Source organism: Oryza glaberrima, chromosome 3 (assembly GCF_000147395.1).
Source record: "Oryza glaberrima chromosome 3, OglaRS2, whole genome shotgun sequence".
Lineage (NCBI taxonomy): Eukaryota > Viridiplantae > Streptophyta > Magnoliopsida > Poales > Poaceae > Oryza > Oryza glaberrima.
Genome location: NC_068328.1, coordinates 2,319,833 through 2,338,525, shown reverse-complemented (window position 1 = coordinate 2,338,525; position 18,693 = coordinate 2,319,833). Strand labels below are relative to the sequence as shown.

Genomic DNA, 18,693 nt, shown 5'->3' with positions numbered 1-18,693 from the left:
AAGGAAGATACAATCTGTGCCTCATGATTAACACGAAATTTAGAGAAAGATAGCTGCATCTGCCTACTCCCACATCCTTGCATCAAATTCTCTAAACATAAGATTCTAATTTGCGTATACAACAAGATAGATCCTAATAACACTCAAGCTGTTTTCATCGTTTATGATTACAATTACACAACATTATATACAGCAGCTTTACAAGAACATAAAACATATGACCTCACACGTACAAGGAAAAAAAAGAAGGAAACACATACACGCCGAATAGCCTCTCAAGTAGCTCTCTGTGGCAATGTCTCGAACGCAGAAACGGTGTTCGTAAACTTCATACGGTGAAGAGGCGCCCCACTTGGCTTGATAGCACATGCAATCTTGTCCTCGAGGGGGCAGCGTGCTCTCAACATGGAGAAAACATGGTTATTGAGCCTCCTGGCTTTCCTCATCGCTTCAAGGATACCCTCGTAACCCTACTCATGCACATCATGAATGTCGGAAACAAAAATGAAGTACAATATTATGAGTATCATTTTACTTCAGATCTAGAACATCAGGAAATGATCTCACCTGCAAGAAATTCGGGCTTTTGTTCCTATCTGAATATTGATAAAGTGAAACTGTTGCATTTTCTACTTCTGCCACGTTGAGAAATTGGTAAGAGAAGTCGAAAAGCTCAAAATGCTGCTGCTGTCCCAGTAAATACATGATTGTACAGCCAGCCCAAGCTACAGAGTCACCCAGCATTTCTTGTTTCCTCGAAGGATTGATGCTCTCTTCCAAGTAGCTCTAAAGAAAAAAAAAAGAAGAAAAACTATTTATTACCATAAAAAGGATGAAACAGTCAAATGGAGGATTCTTTTGTAGTGACCCTAAACAAAAGAACTAGCATTCTCGTACTTTGTCAGAACATTTAAAGCAGGTCCAAATTCTAGATTGATTTCTATTTGCTTTAGGGAAAACAATAGTAAAATAGCATATCACTTTAATCCTTATTCCCTAAGACGAGAGAAACAGGTAAAACAGAATGTTGTCAACATATCACTTCAATCATCAAGTTTTCAGTTTTTTCTTTTGTGGCAAATAAGTGGAATGGACGGTTACCAGCTGTTGGCTAAAAGGTCTGTAAATGATGGATGACATAGATATACATACTGTAACAGATATTTGATAATGAAGTCTACTTACATACTGAAGACCACTAAAAACACGATAAAAGTCCTTTGATGTGGTGATGTCAATAAATCCTGTCTTTGGAGTTGCACTCCATTTACTGTAATGCCTATCCAGCGCAGCACTCGTGAAAGCAAGAGCATACTCAAGCACACTCCCAGAGTTTAGGTTTGATTTGTAGAGTAGACCTGTAGAAATTTCAACCAAATCTCAGTGTTCAACAACAATTAGGATGATATGCCACCCGTACTCAACCCATTCAAGCAAAGACTAACTGGTTTAGATAGCATAACACCATTGATACAATTGAGATAGCCATTTCCTGACAAACCTTTGGAGGGCACGGGTCCACAACAAATTTCTTATTGTTTTTCTTTTTTGATACTAAAAAAATCAACACATGGTTGAGTTCAATAAAGTTCCATTATCTAAAAAAAAACTTCAACACAAAACTATCATTTGAAAATATGATTCAATAAACAGGCTCTGCACTTACTGGCAGCTTCAGCTTGCTTTGCCATGACAAGAAATGAAGATGGATTTGGGCATGCAGGACTTGATGCAACTGCATTGGTGGCAGCACTTAACAAAGTGGTAAATGGAGTATTATCAGAGTATGCATGCTTCACTTGCCCATCATTTCCTGGAATCAATCCCAACCATGGAGCAGACTGCATGAACTGTGTAGTGTCTATTTGTCTCTGGAAAAATGAGCATGCTTGTCAGTAAGATAACGAGAGTACTTCATAACAAATATGTGACTGGAATAAAAAAAAAATCCACAATTGAAAGGACTTCCATTGTGTAAGGGAAAACCGCATAGGCCAGTAATTTATAATGTTTATAAACCGAACAGCATAACAGTGAGCAGATTGGACAAAAAAGCATTAATATGGGCGACAGTTCTAGCTGCATGAGGTGAGGAGACACAAACTTGTCCTGGAGAAATCTTTCAGAGATAATTCATAATGCAAGGTCCCAATAAAATACAAATGACTAAGTAATAATATGGATTCTCTACCTCATATCCTAGGTGCAAAGACCAAGGGATGCTCAACTCCTCTCAGTAGGTGTACTGCAAGACTATACTCTACATACCGCTAAACTGTTTTTGTTTTCAATATCTACGATAAGCTTAGTTTCTAGGACACATGCTTACATGCAACAGCACAGAGAAGGACGGCAGGGCACCATTTTGACTAGAAAAGAAACTAATGAAGTTGCGTACAAACATATGCTCACCAAAACAATATCCAGAAGGCTCATCCAATACAAAGCACTCCCAATTTCCTTGAGATCATGAAGAACTTCAGTTTTCACTTCTGATTTTGCTTCCCAAGTCAATATTTCATGAACTATCTTCTGACAACCTATGACATACACAAGCTGCAGTTAGTAGTAAGTGTGCGGGGAATTTAACAATATTTAATTTGGTATATGGTGACTATAAATGAGCCTGTCAATAACCACAATGTCCAAAGAAATTGAGGCCATCCCATTCTTAACAAAAGACTACAAACTTTTTATAGCTACTCGAACACCACTATAGGAACTAAATTGGCAATACACCATTTTACTAGCAACTACTTGTCCTTTAAAGGTGCAATATAATACTCCCTCCTTCCAAAAGTCTAAGACTTATTTCATTCTTTGATTTTTCCAAAAGTCTAAGTCCTACTTGTAGTCATTATGTGCTAAATTAAATTGTTGACAGGAACCCAAGAAGCCATTTTAGTGTTTATTGGTTGCATGTTCATTGGTTTTGTCACATGGTGAATGAATTAATTGCTTCTTGGTCTTGGTGCAAAAAGAAATAGGACTTAGACTTTTGGAAGGAGGGAGTAATATAATTACTAATAACACCACTTTAAGACCTATTTGCAACATTCACAGAATCAATTGAAGAATTGTAGAATACAGTCTCTGAGTAGCATCAATATCTAGGATAGATAAGATATATTATGGAGTGCTATTCACCAATGCCATCTCATATTTCAATTGAACTTGAGTGCTCCTAAGATGATAGATGGTCCCTTCAGATATACTATGCTTTGCCTTCTCTTTTGGGCAAGTATTAACAGGCCAAACGGAAACAGAACACACACATTGTAATTTAAAAACCTGGCTGCCACCATTACCTGCTATACCACCATCAAATGAAAGAAGTCCAATAGATTTGGGCAGTGCTTCTTGCAATGCAGTTATTTTTGGCACCATAGCTGTTATCTGAAAAGGAAGAGCAGATACTTAAGTACTACTACCTTCGTCCCAAAAAGACTTCATTTTTCACTATGAATCTGGACATGCTTCTCTAGATTCATAGCCAAAGTTAAAGTCTTTTTGGGACAGAGGGAGTAATAAATGTCAACCATTTTTCCAGGTCTGTTGCACAGTGTTTTTGTTACAAGAGAAACAGCTGGCAAGCTTGCTCTTCCACTTAAATAAATTTTGGGCTATGGGTTAGTGCCCCTTCATGTGCATGACAGCTTAGACAACTCACCTTACTTGATATATGATCCAATAAAGCACGGATAATACCAGGTAATGATCTGGAACCAAGAAGCTTAACAACTGCAAACATATGAGGGATCCCAAAAAAGTCACGGTACAAACCAGAAATGCCCTGGTATGCCATGGTCAAATCCTACAAAGAAAATGGGAACGTGACATAGAAATCAGCGTGCCATTGTATAGCTTGTTGCCAGGTAAAAATGTAAAATCATTTATTGGTAAATGAGAAGTAAAAATTGTAATGTATGAGATGCAATATTGGAGACATCTTACAATTTATAATGCACTGATATTCAAGCAAAATGTGATTCTCAGATTTAATCTCCAAATAATCTGAAAACTTTTTTTACCGACAGCAATTGCTCATTATTCAATGATGGTATCATTTTCCTATAACATCGTACATAGTAACTCCTAACTTTAAAATTGAACTGTATACGCACTTTGGAAAATTTCAACAACATCAGCACTTCAAATTTACAAGTCAAAACAAAATACTCAAATTTAAATAAAAAAACTCAAAATGGAGACCAGCAAATATAACAAAGAACCTACATGTGATCCACAATAGAAATAGGCCTTCCCGGTAGAGGCGCTTGATCTCTGAGAAGAGTGATGGGTTCCTTTTAATGATCGAACAAATCGCTGTGTGGTATTACATAGGATAAAATTGGGCAAGAAATCTGTCTGCATCTCATTCCATATCTGCACCAGCCAGAAAATTCATCATATTAGGGTGAACTTCAACTGGATGCATCCGAAATTTTTGCATGAATAAACACGAAGGAGCAGAAGAATAGAGGATGTAATCTTCCTACAAATAAGACATATATTCCTACACAGATCTATCTACAATCCATAGAAGATATTTTCAAGTGCATACATCACACTATCACCACCAACTGGTAATTTCTTGCTGACAAATGGAAATGCAAGCTAGTACAAGAAACATATTACAAACCATGATTACCAGGCAGCCATGGTGAGACCAAATAATATTGCATATATCAAATGCCTTTTTTTTGGAATAAATTAGATATCAAAAACAAGAATAGATGTAACATGGTAGGGTTTAGGGACCCAAACCTGAGAAGAGATGCGACTAGAATAAGAAACCAGCGAAAGGTTCTCTTGCATCTCGCTAAGCATAAGAGAGTAAGAATCCAACTCAAGAAATTTTGATATTGACTGATGCGTAAGCTCCAAAATATCCAACAGTTGTTGCAGTTCCTAATTTGAGAAGACAAAGAAGAATGGTTGATTGACCAGAAATAGCATGTAAAACGCCTAACAAAATAGAGCAGGGTAACTAAAAAGGTCTAAATAAAAACAAAACAATCTTTACCACTACACCACATAGATCCCCACTTTCAAAGCGCTCCAGTAGGAAATCAATGTTTTCCCGAAACAGTTTGTTCATTCTCTGAGTAATCAGGCTCCTTAGGTCAATTGTCCTCCCTAGGACCTGATATGAAAAATGCAACACTCATAAATAATGGAAAACAACAAAATTAACCTGAAATGAATATCTTAGTAGGCTTGAAAGTAGGCAAACATGCTGAGCTTGAAATAAAACAATTTGACTAACGGATGGACCAAGGAACAAAACATTTTCTATACTGATTTAGAGACTGAAGACAAAGCTAAAAGGAGTAACTGAAAGATACCTTAGACCAAGAAGCTAAACATTCAATATTAAGTAATAGTTTAGGCGCTAAAAGCAAAGCTACAAAAGGTACTCATAAGATGGGCTGAAGTTTGATTGTGCACTGCAAGTCGGAACAGAAAATGAGCGGATATAAAAGAAACGAACTGTACGGCATTAACAAAAGCCCCTTTAACACTAGTATCCTTATAATATGTGCAATGTCTATTGCATGTCTCTTGTTTCAAAAACATCTATTTCATGGCTGGGTACCACTTGTCAAGCACAATTTGTAAACAGAAATATCTCACCATGGCTCTCAGCATATAGAATAGTAAAGTAACTATGCAATTTGATATCAAGAAGTATATAGGTTCCCAATATCTTGGAATTATGGTATATGACGCATACAAACACAGGAGCAGTTGGACTCTTGATCAACAAATACTGAAGGTCTCAACATAAACCATATTCATGGACTTACCATTACTCTTCTTAGCTTGAATATGGCGTCAAACCGCAGGGGTTTGACGAAGTACTTCTCACCATCATCACATAAGTAGGTAAATGAACTATCAAGAAGAGTACTGCATACAGGAGGGAAACAATTAGCAGAAAAAGACACCCAACATCAACCAATTTGCTATTCGCATTTCTTGGTCAACATATCCATTTCTAATATTAAAATAGAAAAAACTGAAAGAAGGTGGATACCTTGCTGCACAACTCTTGTAATATGTAAAGATGATCTCATTAAGCTTTTCAACAAGAAGATCGAAGGAAAGATCGACCTACAAGTCAGCACACAAGTAGCACCAGTAAGATATTTAATGCAAAACAAGGGATTAATTGCAATACCACAAGCATTTCCAGCCAAACCAATACATAAGCTTTGCCTAAGGGCTGACCCAGCATGGTTTCTCAAGAGTTTATATGCATCTAGAATAAACACATGAATACCACACAGACCACCATAACGAGCCGACACATAGATCAAACAATTTGGGCCTGGGCATTACGTTGATAGGTGCACACACAATCATGCATACATAGATTTTATAATTATAGAGTAAATTTATTGAAAAATTGACTCTTCATGCCTATTAATTATGACATATTTAGTAAAGGATCGAACAGAAAATTATACAAGCAAGTGAAAATAACAAGAGAATATAAACAATACTACATTGTAAAAAATAAGAATAGATTCCAGAATGAAAATGTTAATCTATGAAACAGAAGGAAGAGTAATGATAAGGAAAGGGTGTAATGGGAAATTTTATATTGAAATTCAAAACTCTACGACAACGATAATTGCTTACCTCAGCTTCAATTTCATCATAAAGAAATCTCTGCTTGAGACAAGTTAACGCATGCTGGGCAGAGTCATTGTAAAGGTCAAATGGTATCAAAACACTTTCAAGAAGACCAGCATCCTGTGTTTCAGTGACGTGCTCAACCAGCATCCAGGGGAGTGAACATTCAATTGGAAACTGTCAACAAGACATGCTAATATTAGCACTACAAAACAGCAATCTTCCTTTATGAAGATTTCTTATGATGATTTGGATTGCTGCAATAGCCAGAGGAACACCATTGAGTATGCGAAGTAAGAATAAAATTGATCTAGGAACTTAATTTCATTTAAGCACTGCTTGCTAGTTAAATGCACTGTTTAGTAGTATGTCCTATCAGTGGAGACCCCCACTAGTATCACTCTGATAAGGCAAACTAGAATAAGCAAGCAAAAAATGCTGACCTGGATAACACGAGATGATTCCAGGTAAAACTCTCGGAACCAAAGAAATCCAAGATCAGTTAAAGTACCAATTGTAGCTGCATGTACCCCAGATATTAGCAGTTAAGTTAGTATCCAATGAAACAAGATCACCACAGTATATATGAACTCTTAAAATTTACTCCCTCTCTCCCAAAATATAGCAACTTCTAGCATTCAAAATTTGTCCCAAAATACAACAACTTCTCCACCTACATTCTCTTCACAACCAATCACAGTTTTCCCCCAATTAATTTCTCCATGTACTTCCTCTTCTTAACCAATCACAACCTTCACCCATTTAATTCCACCTACTTCCTTAATACCCGTATTTTGGGACAGAGGTAGTAAGTGGCAATTCTAGAGCACTAAAAATATTATAGTAAAGTGAGCATATTTCCCTAAGAAAACATTATGATAATTTAAGTTTCAGTAAGCATAAAAAACACACCAAACGTAAAGCGAAATTATAACATGATAGTAGCTATTTCTAAGTTTGAGAAGGCATCAAGGCGAGGCACCTGTATAGTCCAAAATATGCAAGAAAAAACTGAGCTTATAGAAAAATGTCTCTAGCTGTTTAAGATCTTCCACAGGTATTCCAGAGCCACTATTGCCAAATAGTCCTCCAGGTTTTCTCATATTACCACCAGATACAAGCTCACAGATGAGAAATTGCAAACAATGAATCTGTAAACATATTGGTAAAAGGAACAAAAGTTAAAAATCAGAAGCAGGGTGAACAGAAGATCATTAGAACACGGCAACTAAAGTTGCAGTATGATGTGAAATTGGAAAACGGAAAAGTTAAATGGAGAATTTTACAATGTGTTATACTCATGGTTTATCATCAAATTTTACTCAACATAATTATTAAACTGGATAGTTTTTATGCTAGAAATACAAGGGAATAAGGGAAAGTCTTTACATGTGGAACATCAATGGTGCAAAATAGCAGACCAAATTTCTAAACTCCAACTAACATAGATGAGATAGTTAACCCCTTTGTTACTGTAAGAACATAGAGCTACTGAAGCAAAAGCTTTCACATGATAAAGTATTAATAAAAACCTGTGCAGCTGTTGGTGCAACTGGCCTTGGGTAGAATGTGCTTTGTCTCATTTCCTCTGTTTCTAACGAGTTGTGTTCTGGATCTCCCTTGCTAGTGTTGGCCATCCAATCTGCGGAGAGGGTTCGCATATCAGAGAGGATCCTGAAAGAAAAGCAAAGGAAAAATGGACAAACTTAAATTTAAGTTCCCAAATGAATTCTCAAATTTCAGGAAGAATTGGCATCATACATAAATAAATATAAATGACAAATACAGAATTGACATAAGTAACTATGTCATCCCCAGATTGAACTAAACATAGAACAAGATTTATTGGAGCCTATTGGAACTGCTGGTGGCAAATTTACAGTATCATGTTAAAATAAGGATGGTTGAGACGAACAAGTAACCTAGATAGGTCCTTCTTCTTCCGAAATGTTGTACGGAGCATAGTATCTAGTTTATCCTGTACAAAATCTTGGACCTCCATATGTATCGTTTCCCATAAGGCTTCAGACACTAAGGTGTCACAGCGTTGCATCATCAATCCAATACTTTTTATGTAACCAATTAATTCAAGAAGAGCCCTCCGTTCTTCTCCAGTGTAGTTCCAGCGTACTACCTGCATGTAAGTTGTTAAATGTCCATAATCAATCAAGATGTCCAATGTCCATAACCAATAAAATTGAGTTGTAAACATTAAAAAAACCTATATCAAAACAAAAAGGAAGAAAAATATTAAAAATAAAATAATACATTTTTGGGATGTGTTATTTTTTTAGGTCTAGAGAAAGGAACTAATTTACTGACATTTCAAGGCTACACGCCCACTACACAATGCGAGTATGCAACAGGTAGGCACCATTATCCTAGTCAGGGTGGAAGAATGTAGAAATATGAACAGAAAGATTCAATCAATTAGTTTCAGCCAACAAATCAGGTGTAAAGGTCTCTTCCTGTGCCCACATGTGCCTCACTTAGTGTATACAAGCCAAATCAGGGTTCTGTATTTAATCTATCCCGTAATGGGAAAAAAAATAACAAGAAACCTTGCGAACCCATCCCTGGAGATTGATGATCATGCATGTGTATAAATTCAGACTAAAGTTTCCGACATAGTAAAGGATCAAAGGAATTCTAAATTTCCAATCATTATATTCATGAATTTGATGTTTGAAATGTATCTTAGAATTCTGAGGCCTATATTGATTGGAATTAAGCATTAGTACAATTATCATTCTGGGTAAAGAAAAGAAAAGGGATGCAAGGTTTTCAATAAACAATGCACAAACAATTTCAAACATAAGGAAATGGAGTAGAAGAAAAATATTTTTTTTACTGAAAATACTACCGGCCTTATCTAGTAGATATATTATATTATCAAAAGAATATTTACAAAGGAGAGGAAACAAAACACAGAATTACAAAGTTTGTAACCAGGACAAAATAGAAGAACTAAGACACTAAAATAATTGGCTGCCAGCACTGCTTTAAAAGAAAGAAGACCTTTTCATAGTCAAAAAATGTTGTCGATCCATGTTGAGAATCTGAAGGTGGTTCTTTACAAGGGCGCGAAAATTTCCAGGCACACTGCTCCCATATCCTGCCAGTCCATCGGCTAAGAAGCTGAAAGCCTTCAACAACAATATCATACATGTTCCCCTTAATATCTCTCGACCAGTCATTATCCGCACCATCTGATGACTTCAATATTATCATCTGGAAGCACATTGCAATTTTCATTGTAAACACACATCACGGAACACAAAAGAAAAACAATCGTAATTATCTCAGAGTTAATTGAAAAATTTAAGTGTAATCTCTTTTTACACTTTTCTTCTTGCATAGAACTCCACAATAATGATATATCACATATACATGAGACAATGTTTTGCAGTGCTTACTATCAAGGACATAAACGGTAATGGTAATCCATAGTGTATCAGTTTCACAGTTAATATTTAGGAGAGTTACTAAAGCACTGGAATGAAAACTTTACATGCTAACCCAAAAATGACAATAACTTCACTTCCACCTGGTTCATTGCAGAGGCAAAACGTATAGAGAAGTCATCATGCTCTGCTCTGATAGTTCCCATGTGGTTCAAAATCAAGTAATGCCTCTGATAGGTGGTTTAGTTAAGGAATTTCAAGCATAACATGACTTGCCAATTGCCACACATAAATTTAGGTCACTTAGCACATGATATATCAGCAAGAAAAAATAACAAATATTTTCTGAACTTTTTATCTACATAGATGATGGGATTCTTGGATAATAGCCACCTCTGTTCAGGTAAAAACAAATATTGTAGTATACAATAACAAAAACATGTTTAAAAGACACAGAAAAGGATATTCTTGTAGCTCTCGAGGGGGGATTTCATGAGGAGATGGAAGAGTAAGAAGACGGGTTTGACTGGAAAAATTTTGAAAATACGATGATAGCTCCTTCAAAATTGCAGCAGGAGAGAGATGCAGATCTGGAAACGCTGGAATAACTGGATCGTTCTGCCAAAAATAAATAGGAAAAACATTAAGTAAAATGGTAAATATATCCTAAATAGCACACATAATACTCACTCAACCCAAAGAAAATAAGTAGACTATCTGGACAACTTGGTAATCGAACCTTAAAAATATTGAGAAGACGGTTCATCTTGACTCTCTTATAGAGTGACTCACTCTCTTTCTCTGAAGAAGTTGCTAGAACAACCAAAACTGGGAGAACACGAAGTAGAGTATGGCGCTCGGGAAAAAGAAGAGCAAAGTCTAACTCAAGTGATTCCACACAAAATACTATAAGAACCTGTAGAATGTCCTCAACACTATTCTTTAAGTCAAAGGAAATCAAAGAAAATAACCATAGAAGGCAAGAAAAATTAAGTTTTCCAGTGTGGTACATGCAGAATCAATAATCATGTATGCTTGTATTGTAAATGACTATTGATGAATTATCAAGACTGTTCAAACGCAAGTCCACAATCTACAAATGTGCTGTACACATCTGCTACGTAGGCATCAATGGGAGATAATTCAAGTAAATAAACTTCCAATAACAATTTTCAAGTGTAGAACTATATCCCTACAATACTCACAAGAAAGTTGGTGTTTTCTTTAGTCAATTCCTATAAAGTAGCTTATACTTTGTCCTGCAGCTGGAGGGCATGGTTACTATGGCAGCAAAGATCCTTGTGGTAGATATATTTTATTTATTTTGAGAACATATTATTTTCCTACTGCTTACGGAAGGGGTTTCTAGAAAGAAACCATATATAAGATTTATACAACCATTGAAATATTCTTCATTTATTAAAAAAAAGTGGGATACGTATTTGTTCGAAACATCTCGGCATGCAAATTCAACAAGATGGCCCATCTGGTGCTCAAAAAAATCTGCAAGTGCCAGCAAAGGATCAAGTCAAATAAAGATAGAAAGCCTTAGGTTAGGAAACAGACTACATTTGTTAGGAAACTAGAGATAAAGATTCAAAATGGGTTTCCATAATATTAGAGAATAGTTTCTTAGGGTCCTCCCTATATATCAAGGAACCCCATGTACCCCCGTTATCATTCAACAATGAATCTATTGAGTTAGTCCAGTAAGCCTCACAGTCTCTCTAGCACAACTGGAAAAAGCCTGCCGATCTAGTAGAGGGTGAGTGCACTATCTCATGTCTTTGGACCCTTTCCCCAGCTGAATCCATGAACCAACATAACAAAATCTTGTAAAAAAACGAGACATGACAAACGAGCAACCTGAAGATCATCCAGCTCTTCTCTCATAGTGTCAGTATCCTGCCACTGGGTGCTTACTTGAGTAAATGTTCTGCATGAAAGACAAATGAGATTATAAGCACTAATTAATTGTTGGATCATCTACAGGGGCAAGGACTAAAAAGCAAATGCGGCTGTACTTTAGAAACCATAAATCATATGAAAATATAATTTTCCATCAACAAGTAAGTAAAACTATTTAAACATTCCTAAGTTATCATTACGGCCAGTTTAAAATAATCCTACCTATAAAAACAATTTTATTTGTTGATTTTGTTCACAGATGTTGAATGATGAAGAATCAACTGAAATCAACAAATTTTATTGTGACAACTCATCTCTGACATTCTGTGAGAGGAGCTCTCAAAATTAAATGTTAAAATGATCATGTACCTCTTGTACCATGAAAAATCATTTGGTATACTTGCTTTTGCATTCTTAAGATGATCAAGCTGCACAAGGACATCAAGCAACTTCAGCATAGACCTGGATTGAAATAAAATGAGTGACATGAAGGTAACATCATCTGGCAGATTATATACTGACTACTGAGTTTGAACAAGGTTGTGATATTAATTGCGCTGCTAAAAAAAATAGTAATATATAATGAAATAAGTTATATACCCTATCCAGGCATGCAAGTTTCGTGCAGAAGAGAGATTAATATAAATTCTTCAGGGAAGTCAGAACTCAGAAGATAAAATACAGTAATGGATCCCATTTATAGAATTCATGTTCTTTCTTAAACTAGCATAGAATGGATCTCGAATAAACATGCCATAAGTTCTAGACTTAAATAACTGTAAGTACTTACTGCTCTCACATTAAGTATTCACATTAGATCTACTGGCAATTGCACATAAATATGCACAAAGAATTCAATCTACAAAAGACATATACGTCAACATAAGTCCATTCACAAAAGATCTGAAGTGAGGTGTAGAGCACACATACACCACCACCACCAAGAAAGGAACAAGTCCATTTTCAACATTCACCATTTAATCGGGGAAAAAGAATCTATGTTCATATCTGCTAGATCTTTAAGGCCCCCCATGAGTATTATAGAGATAGGGTTTTGCAGATTGATGCCAGAATACTTCCCACTTTGTTTAGAAGTATAGGGCCAGTAACTTAGCACGATAAACAAGCATATGACAAAGAAAAGAGGTAAGGAACAGTCACTAGGGAAAAAGGACAAACCAAAAATGAGTTATTGTGGGTCCATTAACCAGTCTTTCAGGCCTAGAAAATCTCTGCATATCAGCTGCCAACTGCACAAGATAACACAGGTATAAAAATATGAAACAGGTACTATATTATTTCTGAAGGACTTAAACTGCTCAAAAGGTAATATAAGCTATGATGGGACTACAATAAAAATTTCAGAGACCAAAATATTTGTATGTGAATAGATCTGATAGTGTTGCAGGGGAGTAACAGTTCCCCTAAGAAGATGAAGATAGTTCCAGCTAGTTATATGGGAAAAGAAGTCTTCAAGTTAGGTCTGTGTCAACTTAGAAACCCCAAAATGAGAAAGAATTGAACAATCAGTCAAAAAATGATAATCTATTTGCACCTTCAACTAGGTTTTCTTGACAGTTTGTGATTTCTTTAGAAAAAAAGATCACCTGTTTGTTTGTCAACTCAGGTATTTATTGCATTTAATTTAAGTATACAACAAGACAAATATAATTAATGCATTACGACATGAGCTGCTTCCAAGTGAATTGCATTTTCTGTTTGCAGAACCTGTCTGTATTTATGCAATGCTATTAATTCCTACGATCTTGAGAAGTTCAAAAGGTAGCAAGTTTTGGTTCTATATCTGTGGAAATACGTTCCTCACTTCACATGGTTTGTTTTTCAAGCTCACATTACACTTAGAGCTGTATATAACCCAACTTAATTGGTAGTTAAGTTTAAAGATGCCATAACACATCGGCACAACGGCAACTAACATAGACTGATAGACATCACCACATGCACGCATGATCATCGTGTGGATCAATCGGGAACTTTTTAGCTCAGATTTTAAGTTTCAAAAGTCTTTGGACAGGACATTCTCATTTACTATTTATTAGCACAAGAAATACAATTGGCTAACAATATAGAAACTGAAATCACTTATGGAAGCAGATATGAGATAACATACTACCTCCGTCCCAGAAAAGAGTGCATTTCTGGCTACAGACTTGGTTGTCCATGTGCTTAGCCAGAAATGCACTCTTTTTGAGACAGAGGTAGCAGAAGAGACAGGTATTATGAAGTAATTGAACACAGAAGAGGTACTACCTTAGAAGCAGCAGATGCTTGCCATCTCTGGATTTCACGTAAGCGGCTCATTTCCAGGTCAAGAACTTGATATGTTTCAAGGTACAAATCTGCTTGACTATGCTTCATTGAATCGGGCAGCTGCATTCAAAGTTCTATAGTCTATGATATTCAAGATCACAGTAGGGAATCGTGTAGAATTTGCACATCACTTGGAGAATTATGTAATATGTACAATAAAATCCATTTGACACTAAAAATAGAGAAATGAACTCAAAAATGAGTACAATGTGCTCTATAATAGAAAGAGGATTCTGTTAATATGATACTTCAGCAAATTAATCAACTCAAGTCTCGAACAGAACTACCTCAGAAAGGATATGAATAAATCAACATAAACTACAGCCGGCTCAGGATTGGCACACAGAAAGTGAGAAAATAGAGTAACAAATCAAAGAAGAAAACTGATACTGAGAGACAGAATGACAGCAAAAGTTAATTGTTGAAAAATAAGGTCTTCTTCATTATTACCAATAGTAAATCTCCAAATGACTTGCAAATTGTCGAATGTCTTAGAATTGTGAAATAATATAACTACTTGGATGGCAATCAAATGAATGTATAGTTAGCTGAAGCAAACCTGAGGCAGCGCTTTAACACAGCTACGATATGTGTACAGCAAAGAAGCCATTTCTTTTCCCTCTTGAATCAGAGTATTCTGTAGTACATTTTTCATCCACAGAAAGAATAGAAGAAACGATGTAATCATCTTCCATTTAAATCCATGTAAAAAGGATTGAAAAGCAACAGGAATGCACTATACAATCACAAATAAATATACGATTACAAACCAGCTGGTTGATCGCTTTTGTATCTTCTCCTAATGACAGACGATAAGCAGCAACATCACTGTATTCTGAACATTAAAGTGCAAATAACAGATGACAAAAACAACTATCAGAACTCGGTATTAATTAAACTACCGAAGCTATTGTTTCAATAGTATAGTTACTTTCTAAGAGCAGAAAAACCAATCAAGACTTTGATAACATGGTAGATGTTTCCAACTTTTCACGGTGTTGCCATCAAGCATCAAAGAAACAATTAAGAGCAAAATATAGTTAAAAGTGACAATGACAATAAATTCATCGTCATGCTGCATACCAATAGGACTATTAGTTGCATATCTTTCACTCGATAGGAGCACAGCCAAGCCCTGCACATCTGGTTGCTCATCCTGAAATTTAAAAATATGTGAGGTTAATATGAAAATCAGGATCAAGCAAAAAAGGTGCAGATACTACATAAAAGATCACATTCATGCAAGAGTCTGAGATTAAAATGTGGTGATCAAACTATAACAAAGTGGATTGCTACTTATAGCACACTAACTAAGTATGCGTTTCGTAAGGTTAAAATGTGGTGACCAAACTATAACAAAACAAGAGCATATGGATCTGTTCCACATTACTTAGAGAGAAACATGAAACTATAACTTATCCATAAGACAACCGAAGGTAATGAAATCCTATGTTTCCATATTCTCCTACATTTGAGATCAAAACAGGGAATTCTACTAGTTGTGGTTGACAATGAGCTTGACAACAGCTAGAGCTAGCAAACCTCACACCTCTATATGTCAAGCCATGGGGACCACGACACATCCTTCTGCATTTAGACACACAGTCCGTTGGAAGCTCCCGTTCAACATTTCATTAGGGTCGAAGCTAAACAGATCTAGAAAAAATTGAAGTGTACCCAACAGAAGAGCAGCACCACTGATCAACACCTACCCAGATGATTGAAGTTAGGGAAGTCTAACAGCACAAAATGTGCAGCTCTATGCTCCTTTAGAGATTTAAACTGGAGCAAAAATTGGACGACATTAGTTTAACCACCCCATAATTCAGGCGAGCGACCAGCGAGAAATCCTCTGAAACTCAACTTGGACTGCAACAAAACCAAACCGACCCCCAAAACCCTAGATTCGCACTTCTCCTAGGGTATTAAACTTTGAATACGAGCACACAAACGGACGAACACTCATACTGACACTACCAATTCGCAACGCAGCAACACCAACACCAAGTCCCCCGCAGCCCGGACGAGACGCACGGGCCCCGCATTCCGCATAGCGTTTCCCAGGTCGAGCAGATCGGGACGGAATTGGGGGGGGGGGGGGGGGGGGGAACGGGAGCAGCAAGGGAGGAGGGAGAGCCGTGTGGCTTACCTCGAGGGAGAAGGTGGAGAGGGCGGCGATGGCCTCCTCGACGGGGATGGCCATCCTCGCCGTCGCCCGCCTCGCGGAGCCCGGGGGCGGCGGCGGAGGAGGAGGAGGAGGAGGCGAGCTCTGCCGGGCGGTGGGGAGTGGGAGCGAGGTGGTGGTGGTGGAGACAGAGTTCGTGCGGGGAGCGAGGGAGATGCAAACCAATGCAGCCACCTACTCGTAGCAGCTAGCGTCGTAGTCGTACTGTCCCCGTGAACAGTGACGAGGCCGTGGGGACGGTGGGGCGAGTGGAGAGAGGTGAACAAGCCGTGAAGTGCACTCGAAGTAAACGGTGAAAGTGGACGGCGTTACGATTACGATTTACCTAATTATGGACTTGGGTGGACCGGTTTGTTGGGCCTAGTTTGTTGTTGTAGAATGGTGTTGGGCCTAGTTTTAATTAGGCCCGAGTTAACCAAATCTAAATCGAACTCTGGGCCGATTTGTAACAACTTGGTTCTCTGGACCTGTGTACGGCCTGCAATATTCAAATCAGGCTGCAAATTGGTCAGTGCGCTAATTTGCACGTACTGCCGTAGTCATTTTGCACCGTACATGATCATACAGCATTGTTGTTGAAACCAAAGGTGATGGGTCTACATGATTCGATGCTATTCTCATCATGTTGCATGCATTGTCCTTTTATGTGGTGATGATCACAACTTCAATCATGTAGACATGTGCTACTTCCATTCAGAAGTAATGTCCATAACTTCACTCTCCAGACTTCATGGTTAACACTTCAGATTATTGCCCGATATTATCACACTTCCATTCGGTTTCTCTTTGCTCTTTCGCCCCCAAAGAAAACAAACATCAAGGAGAGGTTAAAGGCCAACTCTACCTTCTCCTGACACCACCAAGAGACAGGAGAGGTTAAAGGCCAACTCTACCTTCTCCTGACACCACCAAGAGACAGAGGATGCCGTTAAGCCTGGTCTCCCTCATCTCCCTAGCTCCCATGTCCTTGCATCGTTGTCTCGTACGCCATTGATGCGCAGTGAAGCCGAGCAGCGGTCCACCACCACGACGCGGTCCAATCCAATCCAATGGCGTGGGGGCGCCGCCGTCCGTGCATGTGACTGTTTGACGATGCCTCTCGCTCGCCGCCGTACTGCGTGGCCATATGCAAGGCAAATGCATGTACTCCGCCCGCACAGCAGCGTAGTACTGTTGCAGTTGCAAGGACCTACTACCTGTGATTGTCCCTGCACAACTGCATGCAAGCAGGGCTATTATTCAGGGCTTCGTATTATTCAGGGCTTCGTGTGCCATGATTTGTCGATCGATACGACGCTACAGGACACTAGCTAGCGCGCAGGGCAGCAGTAGTACCTACGTAGGCAGCACCACGGCTGCACGGACTAGGCGTTTTTAAGAGCCGACCGATGCGGCCGCTCTACAGGTACACTACTGGGTGCCCCAGATCACGTGCAGAGATGGGTATAGATGATTAGGTACACAAGAAATGGTTGATCATGTCGTATTAGCTCGCTTTTCAGACCAAAATAAACCAAGCTTGAAGTGCACTAGACAACTACTAGCTAGGGAAGCAATGGATCTAGCAAATGAAATGACAAAGGGTCCATCGCCAATTACAGCTCGTTGGTCTTTCTTTTATTATTGTGCGAAAGCCTGCAATTAGACCAACATTTGTCACTCTGTTTTACAGATCAGATCAGCGGACACCTGCATATGAGAGGCTGTGTGCCGCGTGCTAGCGACAAACGCGAGACGTGGAAGCTTCAACGCCTCAACGGCGTGCACGCGAGAGAACAGGGGACGGGACAAAACGCCGGACGAGACGAGAGATGCGTCGCGGTCCAAATGAGGGGCAGCAGCCACGGCGAGAGAACGACCTGAAATCATCGTGCTGCTGCTTTGTCGTCGAAAGGCCAGGAGGGCATCGAAAGATTCTTCGGTTTCAGCTGTTGGATGCATGCATGGGCATGGCCAGGCCAGCGAAAGACAGCGGCGATGGCTAAATTACTACAGGTTCAGAGGCAGGCAACTCATCCCAGTAGTAACTGGACTGTACAGGCACAGCTGCTGGTGTGTCATGCATGATTAACAACCTCGTTTGTCTTTTCGTTTATACTTATACTAATTAATTAAAATTAATTTGTTTCAATATTGAATTTAGAGTTAATTTTAGATTTATTTCATGTAGTTTATTTTTTAGCATTTGATTTTAGATCGTTAGGAATACATATGTAAAAGTTT

The 18,693-nt window shown here is 38.1% G+C and overlaps 1 protein-coding gene across 1 annotated transcript; it reads right to left on the bottom strand.

Moving 5' to 3' along the window:
- Positions 1-60: 60 nt before the first annotated feature.
- On the bottom strand, positions 61-16,632 carry LOC127767675 (protein PIR). The gene is made up of 30 exons (XM_052293087.1): positions 16,435-16,632; positions 15,369-15,441; positions 15,056-15,120; positions 14,845-14,922; positions 14,226-14,345; positions 13,134-13,204; positions 12,324-12,416; positions 11,913-11,982; positions 11,485-11,549; positions 10,786-10,981; positions 10,513-10,664; positions 10,190-10,283; positions 9,661-9,873; positions 8,565-8,776; positions 8,175-8,316; positions 7,625-7,793; positions 7,086-7,162; positions 6,649-6,819; positions 6,041-6,117; positions 5,811-5,913; positions 5,027-5,146; positions 4,768-4,911; positions 4,237-4,386; positions 3,671-3,814; positions 3,309-3,396; positions 2,413-2,540; positions 1,667-1,871; positions 1,186-1,358; positions 568-786; positions 61-470 (listed from the first exon to the last, which is right to left on the bottom strand). The coding sequence occupies exons 1-30, from the start codon at positions 16,486-16,488 to the stop codon at positions 276-278; spliced, it is 3,861 nt and encodes a 1,286-aa protein (XP_052149047.1). The 5' UTR covers positions 16,489-16,632; the 3' UTR covers positions 61-275.
- Between the last annotated feature and the right edge of the window lie 2,061 nt (positions 16,633-18,693).

What these genes read in the sequence shown, in the direction of transcription:
- LOC127767675 (XM_052293087.1), bottom strand. Translation starts at nt 16,488, where the DNA reads ATGGCCATCCCCGTCGAGGAGGCCATCGCCGCCCTCTCCACCTTCTCC. An exon ending in ATGATGAAATTGAAGCTGAG is followed by an intron (nt 6,118 to 6,648) that starts GTAAGCAATTAT and finishes GCTGACTTGTAG; the next exon opens with GTCGATCTTTCCTTCGATCT. An exon ending in TACAAGAGTTGTGCAGCAAG is followed by an intron (nt 5,914 to 6,040) that starts GTATCCACCTTC and finishes TCCTGTATGCAG; the next exon opens with TACTCTTCTTGATAGTTCAT.